At 40.2% G+C, this 24355-nt stretch overlaps 2 protein-coding genes across 5 annotated transcripts in view; both read left to right on the top strand.

Moving 5' to 3' along the window:
- Nucleotides 1–19576, top strand: part of SNAP25 (synaptosome associated protein 25) — an 87665-nt gene extending 68089 nt beyond the window's left edge. For 3 of the 4 annotated variants that reach the window (XM_017523944.1, XM_017523946.2, XM_017523945.2), the window contains 4 exons: nt 4229–4346; nt 7996–8121; nt 11275–11419; nt 18273–19576. In XM_017523944.1, the coding sequence (XP_017379433.1) occupies nt 4229–4346; nt 7996–8121; nt 11275–11419; nt 18273–18341 (458 nt within the window). In that variant the 3' untranslated portion in view covers nt 18342–19576. Of the gene's footprint in view, nt 1–3944; nt 4063–4228; nt 4347–7995; nt 8122–11274; nt 11420–18272 lie in introns of all 4 variants that reach the window. The other variant, XM_017523947.2, reaches the window with a different exon arrangement.
- An 831-nt stretch (nt 19577–20407) lies between these two features.
- LOC108300956 lies at nt 20408–21792 on the top strand. Its single transcript, XM_017523948.2, has one exon. It carries the CDS (start codon nt 20485–20487, stop codon nt 21088–21090), a length of 606 nt encoding a protein of 201 aa, XP_017379437.1. The 5' UTR covers nt 20408–20484; the 3' UTR covers nt 21091–21792.
- The last annotated feature ends 2563 nt before the right edge of the window (nt 21793–24355 follow it).

The raw sequence follows: 24355 nt of genomic DNA, 5'->3' as shown, positions 1-24355 counted from the left end.
TGCTTTATACCCAGGTATCAGGAGACACCAAGGAGCACTGAGCATGGCAACACAGCCCTGGAAATGTACTGAGCCCTGGGACTTTTATTCCTCTAGAAACTTTGTCACCAAGAGAAGTCCCCAAATGACTCTGGCACTAATGTAGACTTTTACCTCCATATCGCTTGTTCCTTTTGCTGGTCTTTGCTGGGTTATATGTCTGTTTTGATGCTGAAGATGTGGCTTTTGGGAATATCCCCTGGGATCAACTCCCAACTAAACAGTGAAATCTTTGTCTGCTATCTGACAGAAGAAAGACAAAGTAAATCCCTGTCCAGAGAGTCAGGTTTCTTATAAGATTCATGGCACTACAAGGTGGCATTTGAAGAACCATCTCTCTAGCTAAAGTCCACTCACCAATATCTGTTATGAATGACTAAGTCTTTACTATCCAACATGATAGCCACTTATGGCTATTTAAATTTAAATAAATTTCTATATGCTCATCAATGCCAAGGAAAATGAAATTCACATAGGCAGTGTCTTATAACTAGATATACTCATGAAGGCTGCATACTAGATTAATAGTATTAACACTTACTATCTTCTACTGATTTTTACCAGGTTGAGAATACTAAGGGCCCCATGTTGTCTTACTTAGGAGAGATTAGTAGAAATTTTGTTTTCACCAGTCATTGGAAAAACATTAGTGGAAAACATTAACATAAATCTTTGATCATCTTATCATTGGTGGATCTATCACAAATAACCAGCGATCAAACATCATGGCAAAAGAAAGCCCAAGCTCTGGCCCCAACATATAGTGTCGTCTACTAGAAGACCCCTCCCTACTCAAAATGTGATTATCCTCCCAGCCTCCAAGAATAAACAGAAACCAGCCAGAGAACAAGCTTAGGGAGATCAAAAGCAGTCAACACCGGATGGTGCGCTCCATCAGCCTCAGAGATGCTGCTGTCCATCCCAGAATGAGAAGCTTTTCAGCATTTCCTGAGAAACATCTTCACAGAAATCACTGAAGTGCTGTGAAGTCCCAATATGCCAAACATCTCCACAAACATAACTCAGTACACTCTAAAAATTAATATTACTGTTAAAAGTTCTGCAACAAAATGATTCCACAATATTTTTTAAATTAAGAGTTTGACTTAGAATTCATATATAAATATATACTCAACTGATATTGGTAGTTATAAAATAGTGTTTTGAGTCAACTGTTTTCTGAATAGTTTTCTGAATCAAATTCAGCTTTGGAATTTTCTCTTTTAGTCAAGCCTTTGCCAAATCAAGCTGGTAACCGATGGCAGAGCCCAGCTTTCTGAAATATGGATTTAGACTTGCCTGTTTGTTTTACCCTTTTAGTATCAATTATCTAATTCATAGACACCTGTGCACCAATTCACATATATATGTTACCTCCTAATCTCTGGAAGCACAGTGGATGGGTCCCTGATATCTTTACAGCGAGTTAATATTTTGGTCAAAAAAATTTATCAACTTGCTTTGTAACCTAGGAGAAACTCCTCAAAAAGGACAGATAACTGCATATGTGTCCCCACTCCATAATCTATGCTTATTTCAGCTGCCATTAGCTGAGTGCAGCATTTCTTCTTCTGATCCCAGATACCTCCTCCAATCCATCTCAAGCCCATACTCCCAAAGACCATTAGCAATTATTTGATTGGGATTTGGTATCCCTACTGTCTGTACATATAATGGTTCTTCATCTGATGATAAGCTCCTTTCCCCCCACCAGTCCCACCACTTGAATATTTACCTGTATCTACAGACTTATTTATTGCATTCTTAAAAGGAAACTGGAGTGAAGTTCTTAGGAAAAAAAATCTTCTCTCATGTAGAGTATTGCCATATATATCCCCCAACCACTCTTTTTTTTTTTTTTTTTGGCACGGTTTCTCACTCTGTGTCCAAGCTAGAGTGCAATGGTGCAATCTAGGCTCACCACAACCTCCAATATCCAAGGTCCAAGCAATTCTCCTGCCTCAGCCTCCCAAGTAGCTGGATGCTACCATGCCTGGCTAATTGTTTGTATTTTTAGTAGAGGCAGGGTTTCACGGTGTTAGCCAGGATGGTCTCAATCTCCTGACCTAGTGATCTGCCCACCTAGACCTCCCAAAGTGCTGGGANTTTGAGGCACGGTTTCACTCCTGCTGTCCAAGCTAGAGTGCAATGGTGCTATCTCAGATCACTGCAACCTCTATCTCCTGGGTTCAAGAGATTCTCCTGCCTCAGCCGTGCCACCACACCCGACTAATTTTTTGCATTTTTAGTAAAGATGGGTTTCACCTTGTTACCCAGACTGGCCTTGAGCTCCTGACCTCGGGTGATCTACCCACTGCAGCCTCCCAAAGTGATGGGATTACAGGCATGAACCACTGTGCCCAGCCATATTTAGCCCTTTTAAGGAGTTTTCTTTAAAGCCATTGCTGTGCCTGTATTTATTCAGCAAAACTTCTCCTGCACTACCTTGCTATTTCCTCCAGGTATTCAAGGCTGGATAAACAATGAAATTTTTTTTTCACCCATCATTTAAGAAGCATAGGAGAAATAGATTCCTCATGAACTGATTTCTGCTATTTAGCCTCACAAAAGAAAACACAGTAGCCTTTTTTTTTTTTTTTTTTTTCCAAATTCACAGTCTGGCAGTTTGGGTCACTAGTGAATGTATCTTAATTTTTTGGAAGCACAATTTCCACTGTATAACTTAATGTGAAATTGTGTTTAAGTGATAATGTATGCCCCTAGGCTGGGAATGTACTTATCAGTTGTATTCTAGGCATGCCTTTATTCCAGGAGGCATAGGCATGCATGCATGAAAATGCAGATGAAAAGAGGAATGGAAATGTAGTTAGGTTTTGTAATTAGACAGCCAAGACATCCATTGCTGCTTTCCTTTAATGGTCTTTTAAAAGCTGTTTTAAAAATCCTTTCCTTGAACTTGTAGTTATCTCAATTTGGTGACACAATTCAAAAAATTAATCAAGTTGGTATATGTAACCCTGGCAACCTAGAAGTATGATTCATTTTTATGACTGTCGATCTGTGTCTTAGATACACTAAGGTCAGCTATGCTAGCAGCAGTGACACTGTACTGTCCTATGCTCCAGTCCCTCACCCTACCTCCAAAGAGACACTCATTCTCCCTGCTTTCTGCCTGGGCTTGGTGTTTGACACGCCTGCCATTATAGACTTGGAAATCACGGGGCGGAGAAGTGAAATGCCTTCCAAAACATTCATAGCAATTAAGTCACAGGATGAGAGAGGAATTGTAATGTTCCAGGACTTACAGTGTTGCTGTGTGGATGTTACTTTTTTTTTTTTTTAACAGCTTTTATGAATTACATATGCACAATCGAGTGCAGACCACAGGCTACCTCTGGCTGGACAGCCACTGCTAGGAAAAGGAAAGAGGTCCATATCCATTGCTTATGATTGCTGCTGCTGCTGCTGTTGTCTCCAAAGAAGAAAATGGATTCTATTTTCTACCCTTATCTGGTTGGGGATGCTTAAAAACCAAAAGATGGAGATATTTTAAAGTTGCAACAGATACTTTCTCTAGTAGCATTACATTGGAATGCCTAAAACATAAACTAACACCCTATTTTTTTTTTCTCCTGAGTTTCACTGGTGCCTGAGTAAGTGAATATGCTGTGCTGTTTTCCAGGACACTCAGAATCAAACAGGCCTTCGACCCCATCCCATCATGTTTGAATTACAAACTATTTTGAGCATCGTTTTTGTTCGTTTCCTTCCACCCGTACCTGTGTAGGGCAGTGGTAGCGGTCTTCAACAATGCATCCTCTTGGACAATGCATTGCGATATCTCTCCTTCTCTTTCAAATTCTGTTTCACATAGTCATTTCTCATGTTCTGTTGGAAACCCCCAAAAAATTCATTCCACACTGTCATCCCTTTGTCCTAACCAGAACAACTCGATCGTGTCGAAGAAGGCATGAACCATATCAACCAAGACATGAAGGAGGCTGAGAAAAATTTAAAAGATTTAGGGAAATGCTGTGGCCTTTTCATATGTCCTTGTAACAAGTAGGTACTGGGTACCAGCTCTAATCTGTGGCGTCCAGTTTTCTTTCTTTTTTTTTTTTTTTTTTTTTTTTTTTTTTTAAGTGAATGTCTGAAGTTTTGTCTTTTTTTTCTTTGTCCTTTTCCATCTGCTTCATTCTGTGGGGATAAAATACTTGTGTTTAATCAGAACAACTGGAACGCATTGAGGAAGGGATGGACCAAATCAATAAGGACATGAAAGAAGCAGAAAAGAATTTGACGGACCTAGGAAAATTCTGCGGGCTTTGTGTGTGTCCCTGTAACAAGTAGGTGCTGCCTGCCTGCCTGAAGCTTTGGTTTCCCAAGGCCCATCTCCAAGCCTTGACAAGCTCATTCCTGCCAAGCTCATAAGCAGGATGAGCATGTGGCATGCAGAACAGATCAATACCGTCTCCAATGCATTCATCTCATAGCATAGATGATATTAGCAGGAGTTACTGTTGATGCATTAAAAATCAGGCATACTACAGTGAAACCTTCACTGTCAGCAACTTTTATTGATGAACGTTTCAACATTTTCCAGAAAGTGTACCTTGAGACAGAGGCTAGCCTCAAGAAAGAGGCACCCAGGGAACTTCCTTTTCCCCAACCCCAAGGGTCAAAATTGCAGATTTAGAAAAGGCTGCGGGTAAGTTTAGAAGACGAGAAACACATATATGAGGGTTTGATTTTTTCTGAAATAAAAGAGACAGGTAATTTGGCCCAAGGAAGCATTCTATAAATTAGAGAATATGACAGAGATTCTCCCTTTCTACTGCCCGCCAGTTGCCAAATTTGGTTAATAGATGCTGCTGCTGCACCCAACAGAGGCAAAGAGCTCTTCAGCAAGAAGCGCTCAAGCCTTACCCAAATTGGACCCATCCCTCCCAAATTCTTCTCCCTGGAAGATCTACCAGTACACTGGCTGAAATGTTGAAATGTGTAGATTTTGCATGCACAACATCACAAAACATTCAACTGTTCTCAAGGTTCTGCAACGCTTTTTTGGAATGTAGCAGAAATGTGACATGTGGTTATAAAGGTTTGCAACAGAAGGAATCTAAAACTGAGGGTTCTGGAAGATTATCTCATTTGACTAGTGGTGGAAAAAGAAATGCATGAGTGGACTGTCCAACATGCATTTGGAAAATTAAACTCCTTATCCAGTCTCCCTCACCCCTCCCACTTCCCCCTTTTAAAAGAACCCTTTTTCCTAAAAGCTCTCCTGATCCTAGCTTTTAGAATAGAAATTGACATCATTTTTAGCAGATTATATGACCATTCACATCCTTTAAACTTTGAGGCTGATTTAAAATATCCCACTTCCTGTTTAGGAGGGGGAGGGGCTCATATTGCAAAAAAAAATTTTTTTTAAAGATTTGCTTTTTAAAGAATGATCTACAGTAAAGCCTGATTAACTGGAATCTAGGTAACTGGAAACCTCAGCTGCATGCTCTTTCTCCCTTCCATTTTTAGCAAAAAAGAAAAAAATTAAAAAAAATTCATATCAGAAATGTAAAACGGTTTTTCTTCCAGGGCAGTCTAGGTAGTGGGCATTGTCTCACTCAGTCTCCATCCTCCTGCAAATTCCACATCTATGAGAACCAAACAATAACAGTTGATCTTCACAAGAAAGGCCATCAAGTAATCAATATAAATGATAACCAAGGAAAGATTCAATCTGGTTTTCTACCTTAAGACTCTTAGGCAGGAAAATGGCTCAGGAGTCTAGAAAAGATATTCACCCATCACCCATGAAAGAAAATTTTCCTCCATGGTCCCACTGTTCATTAAGAAAGTCATATAATTCATCAAAAAAACTCATGGCCAAGCATTCCAGTTAGTCAAGATTTGACTGTATATTCCTTTCCGTGGCAACTCGTCCCCAGGTGAGATTTCCATTCGTTTCGTGATAAATTCCAACGGATACATTTTCCCCCCTTCATCAATCGTGTGTGAAGAAAGGGTGGAGGCAGGGTCCCCTGGGATGGATTCTAATGTTCTAATGAAATGATGGCTCCTATGAATTCCACATTTGAGTGGTCACTAATTTCCTTAATGCACAAGAGACCCTAAATTAAGCTTCAAAGCTTGACTGAGTTGTTCCCTATTGTGTGTAAATAATGCTTTAAAAACCATGTGTCACAACGCAGTGGCTGGTGGTGCCCTGGACTCTCTGAGGGCTTCGCCCTGTCTCGGCATGTTTCGAGGGACTATGGTAGATGTACGGCAGTGATGTGAGTCTATGTGCAGCATTGTGGGTGCAGTGGTTTGCCTTCTTTCAGAAACGCATACTTCCCACTCCTTTGACTTTGCCAAAGATGGTATAGCCGACATTTGACATAGCAGAAAACATCACAAAGTCCATATACCTTCTTTTAATCTGAGGAGGGAGGAGATGGGGAGTTCGAAAAATTAAAATTGAAAAATCCAGGCTCTAAGCCCTATTAAATTTAGTTTGGGGATCTTGTTTCATTGAATGGGTCCATGGCCCTTTGGTGCAATACATTTGGACTGCACTGAGGCCTGTGGCATTATAGATTTGATTGTGGGAGTTGCTTAAATTCCATCAGTACTGTTTTCCAGTTTGTCTCCAGGGTTGCTTGGTCCCCAATCTGCAAGTATCAGAGCCAGTTTTAATAGATGGCTACAGTCCTCTGGTGAAAGAAGAAAAAAAAATGTTAAATCCTGGTGTCTTAGAATAGAAAATGTGAAAATGGGACCAAAGAATGTCTCTTGTTTTTGGACTAAAAAGCATGTGGTTTCTACTATGTAAAGAACCTAAAAACATCTTTGATTGCCTTTAATTACAACACCCACCAAGATATGCTGCACATGTTTCTATTGGGCACAATAGGTATGCCTGGATTTTAAGTTTTTCTCCAAGGCAGCTCAGTGAATACAGCCCATGGAGACCATACCAGCATTAAACCACTCTCCTGTATTACAACCCCAGGATAGTTTAAAGTAGGAGTTTGTAAGCACTCTCCACCCTGCCCCTCAGCCCAACAAAGAAGCTACTGAACCTGCGTTTCAAATCCTCATGAAGGCTATTACTGTCCTGCTAGTGCCTTTTTCGAGAATGGTCAACTTCTGGAGTAGTTTGGCTTAAATGAGAATGCTTCACTTTCTACTCATGCCTGTAGCTGGTGCATGAAGAAGACATAGAGGGGTTTCCCTTTTTGGTGCTAGATGGCTTGTTCTCTCTTCTATTTTCCTGCATTCATTTCACTATGCTTCTTTTACTTTTTGTCTCTGTGGACAAAGGTTTGTACATCAACTCTGGATGTATGGTGACTGTTTGGAAGTACCGATATATTATCTAATTCAAATCACTCTAGAGGCAACGCAAAGACCATCGCCCTTGGCCAACCACCAGTCCTTTATGTCCTTCATGGAGATTTGGAAATGTTAGTTCCACATGTTTCAGGAAAAAAAAATATTCCACAGGGATCTTTGCATGATGGTGTGTAAACACTTGGTTGAGGATGTTTTCTTGTTGACAATGTGTTGCTGTGGTGTGGTGTGCACACTCTACTTGGCAGTCTTGTTTTGTGTCTGTCTGCCAGTATGTTTTTCTGTGTGTTTTGTGTCTCCAAATATAACCACATCACTAAAATAGAACTAAATGTCCTCCAGCTACCTTAATCCTTGTCTGAAATCCAAACTAAACCACAAAACAAACCAAAACAGGAACAACCTTGTGGGCAAAGATTGAAGTCCACTACAGTGGACTCCATTGGAAGTGAAATGTTGAGTAGCTGAGGCATGGTGGTGGCCAACTGTTTGGGTCTGGATTATGATATATCGGTATTCTCTAATGCCTCGACTTAAAACTCTTTCGCTTGGTTCGATTCTTCGCTTGAGGAAGTGACAGTTGTTGAGAGCTTGCTGCTCCACCCCTGTGCCTTGTCACTCACCCTCTCTTTTACATAGGCTTAAATCAAGTGATGCTTACAAAAAAGCCTGGGGCAATAATCAGGACGGCGTGGTGGCCAGCCAGCCTGCTCGTGTAGTGGACGAACGGGAGCAGATGGCCATCAGTGGTGGCTTCATCCGCAGGTGAGCCTCATAACATGCACTATAGCGGTTCTCTATTGTCAAGTACAAACAACTCCAAAACTGAGTGGTTTTCTAAAAAACAACCATTTTATTGCTCACGAATCTACCTATTGGCTGAGTGTTCTTATCTAAGCCTTTCCTGGCCCTTGCCTGGGGTGGGGTGATCCAAGATGGCCACATTCACTTGTCTGCTGGTTGGCCGGGGCTGTTGGTGGGGCACCTCTGTTCTCCTCCATGTGGCCTCTTCAGCAAGAGAGCCTAGGTTCCTTACATGGTGGTATCAGCATTCCAAGGGAGCAAGCCTCCGTGCACAGCACTTATCAAACCTTTGCTTGTATTCACTGAAGGTTCATTAGACAAAGCAAGTCACATGACCATATCCAGCCTCAATGTGGCAGTAGACAGGCATCTCATTCCATGAGTTTAATTGAATAGAGCTTATAAAATAAACTACTTACAGAGGGGTGGACAGGGCTAATAACAAGGAATAGTGAAGCACTTCTAAGCTACCAATAGCAGGAAGCTCTTACCACCATAGTCCTGGGGGACAGGAGAAGAGATGATTATCAGAACCCAACATAGTTATGACTGTGGGCAAGGAACCATCAGTAGAGAAATACAGCCACTACCAAAGCTAGCAGGGAGTGAGAGGGAGATAAAAGTCCTACTCCTCACTCTTCTTGGCCTCCAGTTTCTCATTGGCCATCAGCCAAAGCCTATTAAAAGCCAGAGGGTAAGAGAAGCTGGATGATACAGCCATGAGGTTAGCCTCTGAGGGCACGGAGCAAAGAAGGTCCAAGAATGGATTTGGAGTGAAAATAGAGAATAACAAGCTTTTTATTAATGATTTATTTTGAAACCTAGAATCAAAAGCCAACTTAAATATCTATTTTAAAATCTCGGCCAGACATGGTGGCTCACGCCTCTAATCCCAGCACTTTGGGAGGCCAAGGCGGGCAGATCCCGAGGTCAAGAGATCGAGACCATCGAGGCCAACATGGAGAAACCTCGTCTCTACTAAAATTACAAAAATTAGCTGGGCATGGTGCGAGTGCCCGTAGTCCCAGCTACTCGGGAGCCTGAGGCAGGAGAATCGCTTGAACTCAGGAGGCGGAGGTTGCAGTGAGCCGAGATCGCACCACTTGCACTCCAGCCTGGTGACAGAGTGAGACTCTGTCTCAAAATAAATGAATCAATTAATAAATATATATATTTTAAAGTCTCAAATTATGACTCAGGGACATTTTCTTAAAAAGAAAAAAAAAAAAAAAAACTCAAGTTACACACATCAGCCAATTCAGAACTCAGCTCTCCCTTTGCTCCCAGGGAAAGTAGACCAAGGATTCTCAAGCCTGGCTGCACATTAGAATCACCAGGGGAGATTTTTTTTCTTTTAATTGAACACCAATTGAACCAGAATCTCTTGAAGTGAGACACAGCACCTGTGGCTCATTAAGGCTCCTCAGGTGATTCTGATATTCACTCAGGTCCAAGCACCATTGAGCTAGAAGTATGTCTTAGCTGTTGATGATCATTTAAACAAACTTCTTCCCTACAGGAAAAAAGCTAGAAAGTTCTCCTTTTTTTAAGTTTTCTCTGGCCTGGGCTGTTTTTAAAACCGTAATGAGCCAGTCTAGATTGGGAGTTACCATAGGGGAAGGATTTTAACCTTTTTGAACATTTTTTAGCTCAATACCATATATACTGGGGAAATTCTGGAATAAACACCTTTGGTTTTTTTTTGTTTGTTTGTTTGTTTGTTTTTTAGACAGTCTTGCTTTATCGCCAGGCTGAAGTGCAGTGGCGCGATCCCGGCTCACTGCAACTTCCGTTTTCCAGTTTCAAGCAATTCTCCTGCCTCAGCCTCCCGAGTAGCTGGGACATAGGCACGTTCCGCCATGCCCAGCTAATTGTTATATTTTTAGTAGTAGAGATGGGGTTTCACCATGTTGGCCAGGGTGGTCTCGATCACTTGACTCATGATCCACCCGCCTCGGCCTCCCAAAGTGCTGGGATTACAGGCGTGAGCCACTGCGCCCGGCCAAATAAGTACCTTTTTAACTTTCAAGTTGGACTGTGAAAAAATGTAATGTGTTTTGTGAGCCAGCTCCTTCCTCCCATTCCCACTCCACTCAACCTGAAACAATACTCTTTTGTCACAACCTTTTTTTTTTTTTTTGAGACGGAGTTTCGCTCTTGTTACCCAGGTTGGAGTGCAATGGCGCGATCTCGGCTCACCGCAACCTCCGCCTCCTGGGTTNTGGAGTGCAGTGGCGCGACCTCGGCTCACCGCAACCTCCGCCTCCTGGGTTCAGGCAATTCTCCTGCCTCAGCCTCCTGAGTAGCACACACCACCATGCCCAGCTAATATTTTGTATTTTTAGTAGAGACGGGGTTTCACCATGTTGACCAGGATGGTCTCGATCTCTTGACCTCGTGATCCACCCGCCTCGGCCTCCCAAAGTGCTGGGATTACAGGCTTGAGCCACCGCGCCCGGCCTTGTCACAACTTTTTACGCTGAAATCACCTATTCACCATGCCACTACAAACCCACAGTATTAACATATGAGCACATAAAAATCATCTTGAACAAGTAGCTCTCCTTGGAGTTCATGGGAGCAAGCAGGGTTAAGGGGCAGACTCTAATTATCATTACTCTTCCCATTGGTGTCAATCCCAAATGGGAAAAGAGATGAGCATAGAGACTCTGACTTAGCACCATATGTTTTTCATTGTATTCTTAGAGTCTTAGAAATTTTGGTTGGTATTTCAGAAAGAAGAATACCATTTCTGTCTAATTCCATCTTCATGCTCTGACCTAAAGTTTTTTCAAGTAAAATGTTTTCGTCCTTAAACAATAAAAATTGGAATAAACACATGAAGGGGAAATGACATAATGGCAGGAGTGAGAAAAGTAGATAAATTAATCCATTTAATATACCTTCTTCAAGAATAGAAATTCAGGGGATCAAAATGCAATTGTAAACATTATTTTTTAAATGTACAAAAGCTAAAATGTGTTTTTGTACTGGATGGAGACTGTAGATAAAGTTGATGCCCAGAGGACTACAGATTTCCCCTATGCTTTGGGTCCGTGGTGTTCAATATGTTTCCCAACCTCTGTCTTCTAAAACTTGCTCTTTGGATCCCAGGGTAACAAATGATGCCCGAGAAAATGAAATGGATGAAAACCTGGAGCAGGTGAGCGGCATCATTGGGAACCTCCGTCACATGGCCCTGGATATGGGCAATGAGATCGATACACAGAATCGCCAGATCGACAGGATCATGGAGAAGGTGAGCACGTGGCAGTCAGCAAGTCGCTACTGCGAGTCACTTCTGAAATGACCGTCAGGAAGTGTGAAGGGCCTAACAAGGTCCTCAAAACACAGCCTTGAATTCAGGCGCACTGATAGCTGGAAATGTTCTTCATTTTCCAAGAGAAAAATATAGGATTCAGCAACAGAATTAAAGTAAAAATAAGAGATCAAACTTAATCCATCAGATATTCTCAAAGGCTCCTGTTGGCCAAGCATTGTGCTAGGCACTGTGGGCCCCGTACACAGGAGAAAGACATAATCCCTACTGCCAAGAAATTCACAGCCTGTGGGAGGCAACGAGCCTCAAGATGAATTTTCTGTCACTCAAAATATAATTCACTAAGAGATCCACAGGTAAAATGCTAAACAGGATTAGATAAGGAAAGATCTCAAGAGGCAAATGTCGGGAAAATCTCAGAATAAGTTGACTTTGAATTGAGTCTTGAAAGTATGGTTAGTATTAATAGTTCGTTAAGCGGAGGTGGTAAAGAAAGAATCAGAAAATGGGGGAAGGAAGGGTCAGTTTAGCCAGGACATGATTATGATCTTTGTTTTCATAAGTGCCAAAGCTTTAACGATAATTCAAAAATATCCAGGTTTCATTTCCAGTTTAACAGTTCACATCCCCGGATCTCAAAATAGGGAATTTTATATGATAAAATCGAGTTTACACAATGACACCAGACTTGGCTCTAAGATCCACAGTGTCAATGTGGGCCACAAGAAAGACTGGAGGCAGCAGACTGAAAAGGGGTGGATTTGGGGGCTTAAAATTAGAAAAGATCAGGAAGAAACACTGGAAAGTTCCTATAAAGAGACCTAGGGCACCAAAACCTGATATTCTACAACACAGAAATCTGACATAATTTATATTTCCTTGTTTCATACCCTTTCCTCAAGCAGTAGAGTCTTGAATATTCATTAGAAACTCTTATGTCCAAATGCTAAAGAGAAATAGAGACATCATAGATTTAATGATAATTGCACAACTACAGTCTACTCAATGTGGGTAACTTACATTGTGTGTTTATTTTCTGAGAGATGTTGAAGTTCTTTGTCTGATATCCTGAATTTCCTCATAATAATTCATTCCATTTTGGTAAGCAGAGAAAGATACTTTTAAGATTTCTAGAATCGGCCGGGCGTGGTGGCTGACGCCTGTAATCCCAGCACTTTGGGAGGCCAAGGCGAGTGGATCACGAGGTCAAGAGATCGAGACCATCCTGGTCAACACGGTGAAACCCCGTCTCTACTAAAAATACAAAAAATTAGCTGGGCATGGTGGCGCGTGCCTGTAATCCCAGCTACTTGGGAGGCTGAGGCAGGAGAATTGCCTGAACCCAGGAGGCGGAGGTTGCGGTGAGCCAAGATCACGCCATTGCATTCCAGCCTGGGTAACAAGAGCAAAACTCCGTCCAAAAAANAAAAAAAAAAAAAAAAAAGATTTATAGAATCATAAGTCTAAATAGTAGTTTCTTGGTATCCCATAGCCTCCAATGACTTGAAAAAGGCATAAGTAGGCATCAAGGGAACACTTCGCCCTGTTGTGTTGTACTTACTCCATGTTAAAAATATCTGATTGTATATTTTGCCTGATCAATATGAGCGCAAAGTTTAGTGTTCGTTGGCAAAATATTTGTGTTTTGCTTACTTTTGCAAGTAATGGCATGCTTATCATTGTTAAGAAGGCTTTCATATGATAAAGCTTTTAAAGCTGTGTAAATCAATAGATATTAGAATAATATTGAGAGTTTCAGAACTCACTAGAGCCAACACACACTGACCTAACCCATTATGGCTTAGAATAATGAACTAAGAAATCACTGCTGAGCTGCCTTCCAACAGAAAAATGATTTGAAAAACACAGGAAGTATCCGTTTTATATTAATGGACCCACTTTACTTGCAGATGCAGCTAGATAATGCATCAAAGCCAATTAGGCTTCCAGAAAGAGAGTCTTTACTAATAGAAAGGTCAAACTCTTATTGACAGAGTTGAACTTTAAGCAAGAAAATGTGTTTCTGGAAAGGCAAGTGGCATCTTGATTCTGCCACTTTGTATTTCTAGTTCTCATCTTTAGGGAGAAGGCTTTCTTATAAGCCCAGTGTACTGTAAGGACAGAGACATATGCAGCTACAAGGTTTAATCAGAAGCCAGGCAGGTGGACGGGTAATAACTGTTTCAATTTGTATCATTCCTTGAGTACAGAACCATTTAAGAAGTAGGAAAGGGGTCTAATTGCCTTTGAATAATTAGTTTCCAGTCAACACTTAAAAAAAAAAAACCTTTTGTTTTTCAGAATTAAAATCCACACGTGATTTAAATAGAGTGCATTTCAACTCAGCATTGCCCCAAATGATCGTGTCGCATCAACTGCACAATTATTAATAGATTTCCACCTTTTCATTGACATTCTCATTTCTGGTAACAGGAAACAGTATGCAGAAGCCTCCTGCATATCTAAGACATAGTTACAATCACACTGCAGGGGTATGGAGAGTCATGTGATGTTTCTCTCATAGTCTCTCATGATCCCAACGGCAGCTTTCACTCAGTTCTATCAATCGTGATCTTTTCTCATCACTTAGATCAACAGTGAAATTTTTGGAGTCCTTAACAATGAGATTTTTAATACATCCCCATGGACTGTCAAGAAATTACTTTTTCTATTTAAAAATGTTGTTTTCTGCTTAAGGGTATTTACATATATAAATACCTAACCATATATATATATAACCAACCCCATATAGATATACATAGATATACCTTCTGAGGTTAAAAACATAATTTTTTCAGAAAACTTACTCAATTGGAGGCAAGCCTATATCAGAGGGTTTATGAGAACTGTTGCTAAGGAAATACCTTAGCAATGTTCAAACTTTAAAGTTACCATTGGTATGTTAGGCTATGGAATCCCAGCTACTCCAGAGGCTGAGGTGGGAGGACCCCTTGCCCAGGAGTTCTAGGCTGTAGTGAGCTATGGTCATAAATTTGTCAGTGGTAGATGACACCCACATGTTGGAATACAGTGAGGCTGATGCTTTAGCAGTCCTCACGTTCTTCTATCAGTGAGGAAACATAGCATTTGAAAGCTAAAATTTTGAGTTCTAATAGGGTTTTGCCAATCACCAGTTCTGTGACCTGGTTACTTCACCTGAAGGATAGTAAGAGAACCGTTCAAACCCAGGATCAGACAGGCTGGAAGTCTGAACTGGGTTCTAATAGTGACCTGCCATGCTCTGAAATTGAAGAGATTCCCAGTGTTCAGAAGATGGGCTGAACAGCTCCATCTAACATTTTACTGGCTCTCTGGTGGTCATTCTGGCCTTCTCACAGAGACAAACATGTAACATATGTTAGGCACGCCAGCAAATTTAGAATTTTCTAAATAGAAATATAAAAACTGGAATGGGACAGATGTCATAAATAAAGTCCTACAGCATGTAAGTAGGGTGATCATAGGGGCATTCTTCAAATACCAGGAAGACATCTAAAAGGAGATTCCAGATTTTTATCTAAAAGGAACTAATTCTTTTATATAATAAAGATGCAGTACTTTCTGTGTCAGATACTACATGGGGTGGAATTTTCATATGCTTCAGAAGTAAGTTAGGTGGAAATCACAGATGCTCATTGAACATAAGTCTGTTTCAGCTCCTCCCAAATCCTTTGAGGATATACAGAGTAACGTCACACTTTACTTCAAATATCCCCATGTGAAGGCTCCTCAGTGCATTCTTGTACAGGAGATCCTAGAATGTTTGCCCTCAGAAATGCCATTATTTTTAAATGAATTATTGTTCTTATTTGAGCTTTTCTCAGAGTTCAGTCTGGCAACATAATAATTGAATCTACAGAAACATTTCACATTACTCTGATCCTGTAATTTTTCCGTTGCACTGAAGTGTCATTTCTGATACCATTTGTAGCTAGAAACGAGGGTTTAAGAACCAGGTAAAATTGGAGAGATTATCCATTTTCCAGTTGAGAAAGCCAAGGTCAAAAATACGAGTCTGTAGTTCAAAACAACCAAAATAAATTCCTTATCTTACTATGTAAATCCTGGTTTTAAAAATCAAGTCTCAATTATCCAAACAGATGGCAAAGGACTATTGCCAGGTAATTCAAAGCTATGATTAATCTAGAAATGTTTATTTTAACTTTGCAAATATCTGTTTGAACATGGATAATTCTAATGTCCTGGGAATTCACAATGTGAACTGAATACAGAAGACCCAATTCAGTAGAAATTGGGAAACACAACAATAGGTGCAAAGTTGGTAATCATTGAGTGATACTGGTTGACAGAAAAACAGTTTGGATTCCCCACACTGCCTCGCAGCCTCCTCCTCTACTTCCCAGGCCATAGAAGGATAGACAGCATTACCAGTCAGGGGAGGACAAAACAACAGCCTCAACAGAATCGTTGTCTTCACCTCTGCTTGCTGATGCATTTTTCTCAGTGGCAATGGGAATCATTCATTTCCTGGAGTTTAAAGATTTGTCTTTGTAGCAGCCCTATGTTTCATGCTGCATATACAGCAAACATAACCCAAGTAGTAAAGAGATCAACCAAGAGGATAAAGCAAGCCAGGTATAAAATCATGGTAAAATGTGCACCTGTTAAAGACAAGACAGTTATTAAACTCGTAGATATGAGTCTTCACATCACAAGATGAATCATTGGTCTGAAATCTTCAGTACACATTGAAAACTAACAAGCATCCTAGAAGCAAGCCAAGTTTCACACGGTAACAATAATTGCAAGATAAACTAACGAGCCCTTCATTTTTCCAAAACGTTATTCCAAGCACATTATGTGTATAAACTCATTTGATCTCAGTAAGTGATGAATAGTGTGGACTCTGACTCCAGCTTGCTAACATTCAGACTCTGATTTCTTCATTTATTATTAGTACTAAGACTTCAGACAAATTGCTCAGATACTTTCTGCCTGCTTGTCTAATTTGAAAAAGGGAGCTAATAATAGTACACATTTTCTAGTTGATATTGTTAATCTTGATGTTGTCAAAGTTTAATAAGTGGAGCATAGTATGAACAACATGGGGTTTGGGGTGTCAACCCCCATGTAGCTAAAAATTTTTTGACTCCCCAGAATTTAACTACTAATAGCCTACTGTTGACTAGAAGCCTTAATGACATAAAAAGTCCATTAGCATATATGTTTTATGTATTATTTACTGTATTATTACAATAAAGTAAGTTGGAGAAAAGAAAATGTGATTAAGAAAAATCATAAGGAAGAGAAAATACATTGATAATACTCTTGTATTTATTGATATCATCAGTTTATATCATTTGTTTACAAGATGAATCATCAGTCTGAAATCTTCAGTACACATTAAGCAATTCAAATTGTTTTTGACATGTCCTGACTTTTTTTTTTTGCTTCTTGGGAGCACTGCTGGCATCATTAGTGGCACTTTGTATGGGTGCCATGATGTTATTCAAGGTTTATAGTATTGTGCTAAACACAATTTTTAAAAAATGTGAAAACTGCAAGAGATCACTTTTTACTGCACTATGCAATTTACTGGAGAGATGGTGAGGATGATTAGCATCACAGAGCATTTGAAGCGGACACTCACAACCCTTGAGTTCCCCGTAATAACAGGAGGTGGCTATGAATTTATTAGAGCAGTACAGTATGGACTGCAGTTAACTTTATACAATTATGATTTAATACTGCATCTTTACATTTCTCTTAAATGCAAATAGTACCATGCATGGTCTATGTTTGTTTAAGTCTTATAAATTTTAATTTTTCATAATAGATTTTTATGTATTTTATGGTAGTAAATAATAGAATAGACTAGTATCTACATATATTTTATGCATTCATGACATGCCTTATTTTTTCTTAATTTTCTTAATATTTCTAGTTACACATTCATCTGCAAGCTTGTCTTACTTGTCACAAATCTCCAAAGTATTTTCCAATAAATTTATTGAAAAAAATCCCAGTCAGGCACAATGGCTCATGCTTGTGATCGCAGCATTTTGAGAGGCTGAGGAGGAAGAATTACTTGAGCCCAGGAGTTTGAGACCAACATGGGCAACGTAGTGAAACCTCATCTATCCAACAAATAGAAAAGTTAGCCAAGCATAGTGGCACATGCCTGTGGTCTTAGGTATTCAGGAGGCTGAGACAGGAGGATTACTTGAGCCCAGGCAATCAATCAAGGCTGCAGTGAGCCCTGATCACAGCACTGCTCTCCCACCTGGGCATCAGAGCAAGACTCTGTCACAAGAAAGAAAGAAGGAAAGAAGAAAGAAAAGAAAAGAAAAGAAAGAGAAATCCACATAAAAGTGGATTCACACAGTTCAAACCCATGATGTCCAAGGGTCCACTGTACATGCTCATGCTCATTAGCAACATTTTTTATCATTCTCAGGAAGGAGACAGGAAAGCTGAAGATCCAAGATGTAATTTGTTCAAAATGATACTGCTAATAAGTTAGCCATGGTTTGAATCTTACTGTATAAGAAGTGTAATTCAACTTAGTCCAACAGATGTGAATGTCTGCCATAGATGTCACTGAGTGTCATTCCAGGATAGAAAGATAAATCATATATAAACCTATGTTCTCTGATAGGGAAAATTATTAAAAATGAAAATTAAGCTTCTCCGGTCATGTTCAAGTACAGCCATAGCCATCGTTCTGGGAAGACAAAAGAAAGAATGGCCAACGCTGACCAAGGAGGTCTTAAGTGGTTTCACCCAAGAGGAAGAATTGAAGCTGGACCCAGAAGGGTGAATGGATTTGTAAGCGGTAACCTGAGTTCTGTTTCTTTTCCTTTTTTTCTAGGCTGATTCCAACAAAACCAGAATTGATGAGGCCAACCAACGTGCAACAAAGATGCTGGGAAGTGGTTAAATGTGCCCACCTGTGTTCTCTTCCGAATGCTGTCGGGCAAGATAGCTCCTTCATGCTTTTCTCATGGTGTTACCTAGTAGGTCTGCACACATAACACACATCAGTCCACCCCCATTGTGAATGTTGTCCTGTGCCATCTGTCAGCTTCCCAACAATACTTTGTGTCTTTTGTTTTCTCTGGGTCTCTTTCTTTCCAAAGGTTGTATATAGTGGTCATTGGGTGGCTCTAACTCCTTTCATAAGATGTCTCGAGTTTCATTTTTCCTTTTCTCTCCTCAGTGGCATTTGCTGAATAACAACAATTTAGGAATGCTCAATGTGCTGTTGATTCTTTCAATACACAGTATTGTTCTTGTAAAACTGTGACATTCCACAGAGCTACTGCCACGGTCCTTTCTTTGAGTGTCAGGCTCTGAATCTCTCAAAATGTGCTGTCTTTGGTTCCTCATGGCTGTTACCTGTCTTTATGATTTCATGATTAGACAATGTGGAATTACATAACAGGCATTGCACTAAAAGTGATGTGATTTATGCATTTATGCATGAGAACTAAATAGATTTTTAGATTCCTACTTAAACAAAAACTTTCCATGACAGTAGCATACTGATGAGACAACACACACACACACATCAAACAACAGCAACAACAACAGAACAACAAAGCATGCTCAGTATTGAGACACTGTCAAGATTAAGTTATACCAGCAAAAGTGCAGTAGTGTCACTTTTTTTCCTGTCAATATATAGAGACTTCTAAATCATAATCATCCTTTTTTTAAAAAAGAATTTTAAACAAGTTGGATTTGACACACTCACCATTTAATCATTTCCAGCAAAATATATGTTTGGCTGAAATTATGTCACATGGATGTAATATAGGGTTTGTTTGCTGCTTTTGATGGCTACATTTTGGAGAAAGCAATCTTGCCGTGAAACAGTGTGGATGTAAATTTTATAAGGCTGACTCTTACTAACCACCATTTCCCCTGTGGTTTGTTATCAGTACAATTCTTTGTTGCTTAATCTAGAGCTATGCACACCAAATTGCTGAGATGTTTAGTAGCTGATAAAGAAACCTTTTAAAAAATAATATAAATGAATGAAATATAGATAAACTGTGAGATAAATATCATTATAGCATGTAATATTAAATTCCTCCTGTCTCCTCTGTCAGTTTGTGAAGTGATTGACATTTTGTAGCTAGTTTAAAATTATTAAAAATTATAGACCCCAGATGATCTGCTTTAATTTCTTCATGGACCCGTCTGATTTTTGCACTCACACAAGAAGAGGAAGCCTGGCTACCCTATCACAGCTACTAAAATTCAGTTCTGTGTGCCGAGGACAGCGTAGGGGAAAATAGAAGGTTTAGGCATGATTCCAGTGGCAACTGACTTGGCTTGATTCTCATAACCTGTTCTAGAATTACCTTGTGAGTTCAGTGTTGGCTAAGGGAGAAAATGTAGTTATCCAGAAGACACAGAAAAAAAAAATTCATAGGAAAAGAATCTATGATATCCAGTCATGGCCCTACATAGATCCAGGTATATCCGGTGCCTGTCAACTCCAGTATTCTTTCCTTTTTACAGAATCTCCACCATCTAAAATTGAGGGCTTCACTATTGCATCACCACTGACTCCATGTTTTTTTAAATAGCTTTACTGACTCACTGTAAAAATTCACCCATTTAAATATATAATTAAATTTTGTCGTATATTCACAAAGATGTGCAATCCAATTTTAGAACATCTTTATCACTGTCACCAAAATACCCCATATCTATTATCAGTCACTCCCATCTCACTGCTCCCAGCCCTAGGGAACTACTGGTTTACTAGTTATCTCTATAGATTCGCCTTTACATTTCATATAAATGGCATCATACAACGTGTGGTCTTCAGGGACTGGTTTCTTTCACTTAGTATGTTTCCAAGGTTCCTCCATGTCATATCAGGATCAGTACTTCATTCTTTTTTTATGGCCAAATAATATTCCACTGTATGCATAGATCCCATTTTGTTTATCCATTTATCAGGTTGCGAATATCTGCATTGTTTCTGCTTTTTTACTATTATGAATAATGCTGCTATGAACATTTTTGTAAAAGTTTTTGTGTAGATGTAAGATTTTTATTCTTTCCCCATGGTTTTACCAATATCATTGCCTGTCCCACCACAACCGCCACTAATACGTCTACCACCATCACCACCCCTACTCCTGCTAACACCACCACTGCCTCAATTACCGCTACCTTACCTTTTCCACTGGCTCTACCACCTCTATATCATCTTAACTAGCATTCCCATCACCTCTACCCTTATTACCACTGCCATTATAATCACCATCATCGCCTCCATCGCCACCGTCACTGCCACTGCCACCATCACCACCACCACCTGTACTACCACCATCTCCTCTGCCAGCATTGTCATCACCGCTTCCGTCACCTCTGCCACCTCCTCCACCTCTCCCTACATTCCCATAGTAGCCATGCAGATTGCCTTGGTTGGCTGTCAGATAATTCTATCCATAAAAGCATCTCTGGAGGTTTGGCGAGAGCAATTAAGGAGCAAGAACAATGATGGCAGTAAAGGTGTGCAGTTCTTTAACCTTTTCCCAAGCCTGAGAACAGGCTCTATAAGTAGCCAGAGGCTCTTAGAAGTTATTCTAAGGACCAATAGTAATAACAAACTATTCCTTAAAATTAAGGTAGTAGAAAGGATGCTAGAAGATGGGAAAAGTGAATAAATTTACTGCCTATGTCAAAGCTGCCAAGGGGTCAAATATGGGCCACATTTGAAAATTCTGTTCCAAACTCCATCTGTTCTTAACCAGATGAGTGAGTGTGTTTCCGCATCATTTGAGTAATTAAAACCTCTCACTAGATACATGAAGAGTAAGATACAGGTATTTTGCTTTAAGGCCTGTCACATGATCCTTTCTGAAGCATATTTCTTTTGATGATTGAGTTTATCCAGCCATGGCTTTTATGCTGTCATCTCTTTTAGGCTAAAGGGAGACATATGCCCCAGGGATGAATCAGCTCTGGGTAATGTGGCAACTCAGAAAGTACATTTGAAATAAAATGATTAGGGCAATGTGGAACACTGTGAAAGCTCAATCTTCTACCTCCCTCATACATGGCACTGACAGAGGACCCTTCTGCAAAAGACCAGAAGGTGAAGGGTGGCCCCAGATTGCAGTAACAGAGTCCCTTTTCTCTTGTTAGACTCTCATTTCTGTTTTTACCCTCCTTCCACATCCTCCTCCAGCCTCTGCTTTCACCAACTTTCCCCAATCTCTGTGTCACTAATTCACTAATAAATTGATGATTGCACTGAAAATGAAGAGAAGAGAAAGGAAAGAAAATCCGTATTTTGTGATCATCTATCTAGTACATGCCAGGCACTGTCCTAAGTGCTTCATTTATGTTGACTCATTAAACTCTTCTAAAAAAAAAAAAAAAAAACCCAGCAGTTTGGCAAAACGGGCATTATTAGCCCCATTTTGCAGATGAAGAAATTGGTAGTTTATTTGAACAAGCTCTCTCAGCTAGTAAGTGATGTGGGTGTGATTTAAACCAGATGTGCGTATCTTTGAACTTATAGAGTTATAGAGAAGTTATAAATGGAAGATACATTTCAGGAGTGCACCTCTGTGAGTTCAGCGAACCAAGAAACTCCTGGAGACATTTGGCTCCACAAGGAGAAGCAAAGAAAGATGAACTAGATGTCATAGCAGAAGGTTCTGGTGAACCTACCTTTCATTCACTCATTCATCCAAGAAATATTTATTGAGCTTCCATTATATATCAGGACCCCTTCTGGGTCTTGAGAAAACAGCAGTACGAGAAACAAAAAGCAAACAGACAAAGCAGGGAAAATTCCTTGCATTAACTGAACTTGCACTCAAGCTAGGGGAGAGAGAATGACAATATATAAAGTATGTGGAATGGTAAATGTTGTAGACAAATGCAGCTCGATGACGTGGGTACACCGCATATGAGATAGGAGAGTGTGTCCACTTGTGCTGCTATAACCAAATACCACAGACTGTGTAATTCATAAATAAAAGAAATTTATTTCTCGCAGTTCTAAATACTGGGAAGTCCAAGATCAAGGTACTAGCAAGTTTGGTGTCTGGTAAGGTCTGCTCTTGCGATAACACAGCTTCAAGACCATTCTATTCATGGAGTTTATTGTCTTGAGTTTATGATCCTATCTCCAAAAAGAAATCAGAAAAATTTGGCCCATATCCTTCTAGCAGCCACTGCTGATGCCGTCCCCACATCCTCAGCCCACACCTCTGTTCACAAAAGTCTATTTTCAGTGAAGAACCATGTAATTCTCTCCCATGAGGCAGGGGTAGCCAAAAGGGCTGAAGTTTTAATGGCCCGGCAAGCAGTCTTCAAGAATGGTTAAGGATGGATGGTGGATACCCCAGCCTCTTCGGCCCCAGGTTGGGATAACTCCAAGGTGTGTGTTCTGCATTGTCTCCCAGAGTTCCTCAGCTGAATCAGTCTCTAATTGCTCATGTGATAACTCACCTGATAATTATCAATCACTTTACTGGCTATCTGCTTTTCTCCATCTCTTTCCCACCTTTCCTACTTTTCTTTTCTTTTTTTTTTTTTTTCCTGAAATATCTTCTCAAATAAACTACTTGCACAAAAACCTTGTCTCAGGGTCTGCTCTTCAAAGAGTCCTACGTAAGACAACACCTTCACAAGATTCATTCCAGCTCCCTAAGCATCTCCTCCTAAATACTGCTGTAGGGAAATGTGCTGCCTTCTATCTGCTCCCCAGCATTTTTTGGATCCATCATTTTTTGGATCCATCATTTTTTAGTGAAAAGCACCTCTGCATTCCTTGGTGCTGAGCAAGAAGCTGCATGCAAAGCAATACCAAAACGATTGCCTAAGCCTACTGCCCTTCACCGTGAAATTTAGCCTTTGTCTTCAGGCATCACTATACTCTCCCCAAACAAGGGTTGGAGAAATGAAAGTTTATAGTAAACGGCAATGTGCTGCCTCCCACAGAGTTGCACACTAAAGGGTAGCATGGAGGAGCTCTGGAAAGAGAATTCAACCAGAAGTCTTGATTATGATTTCCCGGAGTTTTAATCTATGAATAAGCAAAATGGGCATCACCATGTTTACCTTACCTTATTCACAGAGTGGTTAAGAATATCAATGGGGTAATGTTCATTAAATTGCCTTGTAAATCTTCCATACCACTAAGATGATGATGAAGGTGAAAGGAAACACAATCAGCACCATCAGGGTCAAAACCAGCCTCTCTTGTTACTTTTAATTAGAAAATTCACTCATCACATGTGTGTGCATAGGGTGTACTCACAGGACTTCACCTTAGGTTTAAGTAAATCAGTTTTCACATCAAATATGTTTCACACATTTGTTGGATCTACCAATAAACTGCCCAAGTATCTCCATGTTCCTAATTGTAGCGGGAGGTGGGGGGGGGGGGTGGGTACTGAATTTCTCACCATTAAAACTCAGCCCCTGACCATTACCCAAAAGTCACCAAGGTCAAGGGCATTAATACTGAAACCAGGCAAAAGATTCAAGGAATATGGCAGAGGCTACGAACTTCTGTTACCAGTTAGTTACTACTATGTAACAAACTGCCCCAAAACATAGTGACTTAAAACAATAAATATTTATTTAGCTTGCAATTGTGCAGTTTGGTATTTGGGGATAAGCTTGACTGGCAGTTCTTCTGGTCTCTGCTGGGCTTCTCAGGTGATTGCGGTCAGCTACAGCCCACTGGGTAGCTCGGTTTCTGGGAGTTGGCCAGCTACTGGCTGAGGCTCTTTCTACATGCAGTTTCTCATTCTCCAGCAGGGATCCAGGGTTTGTCTTCATGGCAAAGTCAGGAATCCAAGGAAGAAATTGGAAGCATGCAAATTATCTTGAGGGCTAAGTTCTTCACCTCTGCTATGTCCTATTGGCCAAACAAGTCACGAGACCCATCCACATCCAAGAAACAGAGAA

Source organism: Cebus imitator, unplaced genomic scaffold, assembly GCF_001604975.1.
Source record: "Cebus imitator isolate Cc_AM_T3 unplaced genomic scaffold, Cebus_imitator-1.0 Scaffold31, whole genome shotgun sequence".
In the NCBI taxonomy this organism is placed as follows: domain Eukaryota; kingdom Metazoa; phylum Chordata; class Mammalia; order Primates; family Cebidae; genus Cebus; species Cebus imitator.
Note: the sequence above shows the minus strand (reverse complement) of the source record. Positions and strands in the feature narration are given on the sequence as shown.

Bases quoted from the DNA above. Each gene is read 5' to 3' on its own strand.
- LOC108300956 (XM_017523948.2), top strand. From the start codon at position 20,485: ATGGTTTTACCAATATCATTGCCTGTCCCACCACAACCGCCACTAATA.